The 3,949-nt window shown below is 46.7% G+C and overlaps 1 protein-coding gene across 1 annotated transcript; it reads right to left on the bottom strand.

Moving 5' to 3' along the window:
* Positions 1-2,977: 2,977 nt before the first annotated feature.
* On the bottom strand, positions 2,978-3,562 carry Sertm1 (serine rich and transmembrane domain containing 1). The gene has a single exon (XM_038348403.1). The coding sequence runs from the start codon at positions 3,560-3,562 to the stop codon at positions 3,239-3,241; it is 324 nt and encodes a 107-aa protein (XP_038204331.1). The 3' UTR covers positions 2,978-3,238.
* Between the last annotated feature and the right edge of the window lie 387 nt (positions 3,563-3,949).

The raw sequence follows: 3,949 nt of genomic DNA, 5'->3' as shown, positions 1-3,949 counted from the left end.
CAGCAGAAGAGGAGGCTGAAGTGGGACTGTGAGTGGGTGGCGGGGGGGGGGGATCACTGCTCAGAATGGAGATGCTGCCGTCAGGTGGGCAGTGCCCGAGAGGAAAGTTCTCTTCCAAAGTGTATGTGAGCCGTATGTACTGCCTTACTCCCGGGACATGTGGGGAAGAGGGACACTTTCCTCCTTCTCCTCCTCTTCCTCCGTTCCTCCCCCTCCTCCTCCTCCTCCTCTTCTTCTTCCTCCTCTTTCTCCTCCTCTTCCTTCCCCTCCTCCTCCTCCTCTTCTTCCTCCTCCTCCTCTTCCTTCTCCTTCTTCTTCCTCCTCCTCTTCTTCCTCCTCCTCCTCCTCCTCTTCCTCCTCTCCCTCCTCCTCCTCCTCTCCCTCCTCCTCCTCTTCCTCCTCCTCCTCCTCTTTTTCCTCCTCCTCTTCCTCCTCCTCCTCTTCCTCCTCCTTCTCCTCCTCCTCTTCCTCTGCACCTGGGGCCTTCTGTGATCTTCAGATGCTTGATTTGTTAGGAACTTAAAAAGTTTCCATGCATTCCTGTGAAATGATTCTTCTCATTAGGCCAATCTGAGACTCCCCCACTTCCAAGAGGGAGTGAGGAGGAGAGGATGGCACTAGGTCAAACATTGTTGATCCTCCTTTAAAGAAAACTAGGGGTGATATGCCTATAAACATGTCCACACATTCCATAGATACACTAAGTAAAATGTCTATGTGTGCAGTGTGTGTGTGTGTGTGTGTGTGTGTGTGTGTGTGTGTGTGTGTGTGACTGAGGCCAGAGGAGGGCATTGAATCTCCTGGAGCTGGAGTTACAGGTGGTTGTGATACACCCAACATTGGTGCTGGGACTTGAATTCTGGTTCTATGGAAAAGCAGCAAACCCTTTTATCCACTGAGTCATCTCTCCCGTCCCCATAGGCATTTAGCACATGGCTAATATGTAACTACAGACATACATAGAACTCTCAGGCAAAGTGCCTTCTCTAGGGAGAGTAAATTGCTGAACAAAAGAAGAAGCCAGGTTTCCAACAGACTCCACTTCTTTATTCATATTCCTGTTCTCTAGTCTCTCTGAACTTTCTCAACAAGGCAAACTCATCTCAACTTGTACAGTGTGTAGTGGTGACGCCTATTTTCCATCTTTGAGTCTTGCTGGAAATTATCCAGTTATCACAGGGAGCAAGAATCATGTGGCTGGGGAGGACACCTGCAGAGGCGAGCGAATTTGACTGAAGTGGTTTTCCTGTCTAAAGTCCTTGAATCTCTTCCAGGAGAAAAGAATACAACATCACCTCCACAGGACAATACCTAGCCAGGCTCTCTGTCAAATGGAATGTTTGTCTTTGTGTTTATTAAAATCTCTTTACCCAGTAACCTCAGAACCAAAATAGTACAAGAATAATCAAAAGCGTCGAAGTGACATTACAGGTGCTTCTGTAATCCTGATGGTGGTCACACAACATTTTCCTGGAAATACGTGCAGACGTGTGTGTGTGTGTGTGTGTGTGTGTGTGTGTATGTGTGTGTGTACACACTGTGTGTAAATAGTTACACGTACACATGTGCCCACAGTACTCAGAGAATGGCTATAAGCACCCCAAATGGAGAACTTCTCTAGTCTAAGATTCTACACTTTAAGTGACAGCAGAGGCAAGATTTTCACTGCACATTTGAGGGCAGCATCTGTACCGGTCCTATGGTGTCTGTGAATGGTTTCGATATGTAAGCAGCTAAATGGGTCCTGATTTGATTGTGGAGCAAAACAAAGGAAGCCGCTTTTTGATCTTCCTTCCCAAACCTCCACACGTCTAAAATATCAGGCAAGGCCTGTAGAAGGCTGAACGCTTTCTCCCATTCCTGTCCCTGGGGAGGTCTGACTGCACAGTCCACCCAGGAGATGTGTTGGAGTTCCAGTGTTTAAGATCAGTAAATGTTTTCAGCAGGGTTTGTCCCAGAAAGACTTGTATATTGGCACAGCGGCACTCAAGGGTCCTCAACTCAGTGTTCAGGCTATGGACAGTTTATTTGAAAATTTGGGTTTAAATCCTATCCACAAGAAGCTGTGGTTGGCTTTGCCCGGTTCCCTGCACATACTATACATACCATGCCTGTGCTTACCACCATGCTTCGTTGCATGGACACCCGTGCCTGGCCTCAGTGCAGTACCTTCCTGCAGCCCTGAAGGATCTGCAGCAACCCAACTGCAATGTCTGCAGCTTTTAGTATAAGCTCTCACCCTAGAAACACAGTGCAGAGTATTATGTCAACACAAAGAAGTTATCAGAGGCTCGTCATGTTCACGGAGTGTGGCACAGTATCAGCAATATAGCCCCTAAGGTTTACAAACTAACAGGAGCAAATAAGCAAATGCCTGCCTCCGTAGAGACAGTGCTATTCTGTAGTAAGGCTTTAGAGAAGAACTCAGTGAAGGATCACACAACCGCTAAGAGTATTACTAGATGAAATACAACCGAACAGATATTTCTCTATGTTTAATTCCTACTGGATGGAAAAGATAGTGAGGAAATAAAAATGAATTGTGCCTCTTTGTTTAGTAAGAGCAGCAGCAACTGTCACAGAGGATTCCAGAGCTGGAGAGCGTTAGGACTGCAAAACGAGCCAAGAGAAAACCCAGGAGCAGAAAAGCAGTGCAAGCTGCATCACGACACACATTCCTTGTGCCATTGAAGCTTTCGACTCCCCCAGAATGTTCCCAAGTGACTTCTCATCATGTGTGACATTTGCTAAGGTGAAATTAAAGAAAAACATCTAGCCTATTTTAACCTCCATTTGGAAACGTTGTGTGTTAAATCTAAGTTTTTCTTTCTCTCTCTCGTCTCTTATATATCATCTCTGCCTTATCTTTTAAATACAGAAAATACCAGTCTTCTTGTTTTGTTCCATTTCTACTGGCTCAGTTAGTCTCAGGGCTTTGGAAGAGCCTCTAGCCAGCATCCCCAGCAGTCCACTCAGCTGAGTCTGTGGTGTCCAACACAAGCTGACCAGCCTCCAGGTTGGCCAAGAACTTTGGGCAGAATCCCACACCTCAACGTTTACGTACATTTCTGTCAGCATTGGCGCCTCCTCTCACAAACAGAACGCATCCTGAGCAGAAGAGAAATAAAGCATGAGAGTGGGAAACACAGCTACCAGAGTGATCATTTCTTTCATGCAGCAGCTCCTTCTGCCTGGAGAAACCAAAGCCATGATCGCTTGGCCTGTCCTTCCATTTCCTTCACGATGAGAGGTTTGAAAATGTAGACCTCTGAGAGGAGATGCTACAGACTTCCAAATTGGTGAAAGAGCTCCCAGCATCACTTGGGTACTCCGGGTAGGAGGAACTGGAGGAGATGATGTTTTTCAGCCTCTGGAGAGCAATGATCAGCAGCAGAAGCAGGAAGGCGAGGAGGCTGAGGAATATGGACACATAGACGTAGACGTTGGACAGATGGCCCGAGGACGGGTCTACCGATGTGGACAGCGACGTGGGAAACAGCTCCAGAAAGGTTCCGTTCTCCACACTCCCTGCAAATGCAGAGGAAGGGTCAGCCCCAGACATCTCTACAAGCAGGGGAGGCAGGTGTGCGTAGGTGTACTCGAAAGTTTCACACTGGGCTCAGGATCGATGGCATTGCTTTTTCATGAGGACAGCAGCAGAGATCGCAGGCCAGAACATCAGCGCAACAAAATGTCTTGGTCCTTAAACAAATGCAGCATTGGGATCAGCTGTCCGCAGAGACTGCAGAAACAACAAAGGCACAGCTCAATGCACTTGTCAGGAAATAACACATCTGTCTTCGAGTTTTTTAGTTTTTCTTTCAGTGAGGCTTAATTATGAAATCCACCAGGGAGGGGAAAGAATGAAATAATTCCCTGAGAGACAAGCAATGTTTATGTCTTTTTTTATTATAAAAGAGATGTAAAATGAGCTTCAATTTTCCCTTCA

Source organism: Arvicola amphibius, chromosome 11 (assembly GCF_903992535.2).
Source record: "Arvicola amphibius chromosome 11, mArvAmp1.2, whole genome shotgun sequence".
NCBI lineage: Eukaryota > Metazoa > Chordata > Mammalia > Rodentia > Cricetidae > Arvicola > Arvicola amphibius.
The sequence above is the reverse complement of the archived record's forward strand: the minus strand, read 5'-3'. Positions and strand labels throughout refer to the sequence as shown.

Excerpts from the sequence above, each read along its gene's own strand:
- Sertm1 (XM_038348403.1), bottom strand. The coding sequence starts at position 3,562 with ATGTCTGGGGCTGACCCTTCCTCTGCATTTGCAGGGAGTGTGGAGAAC.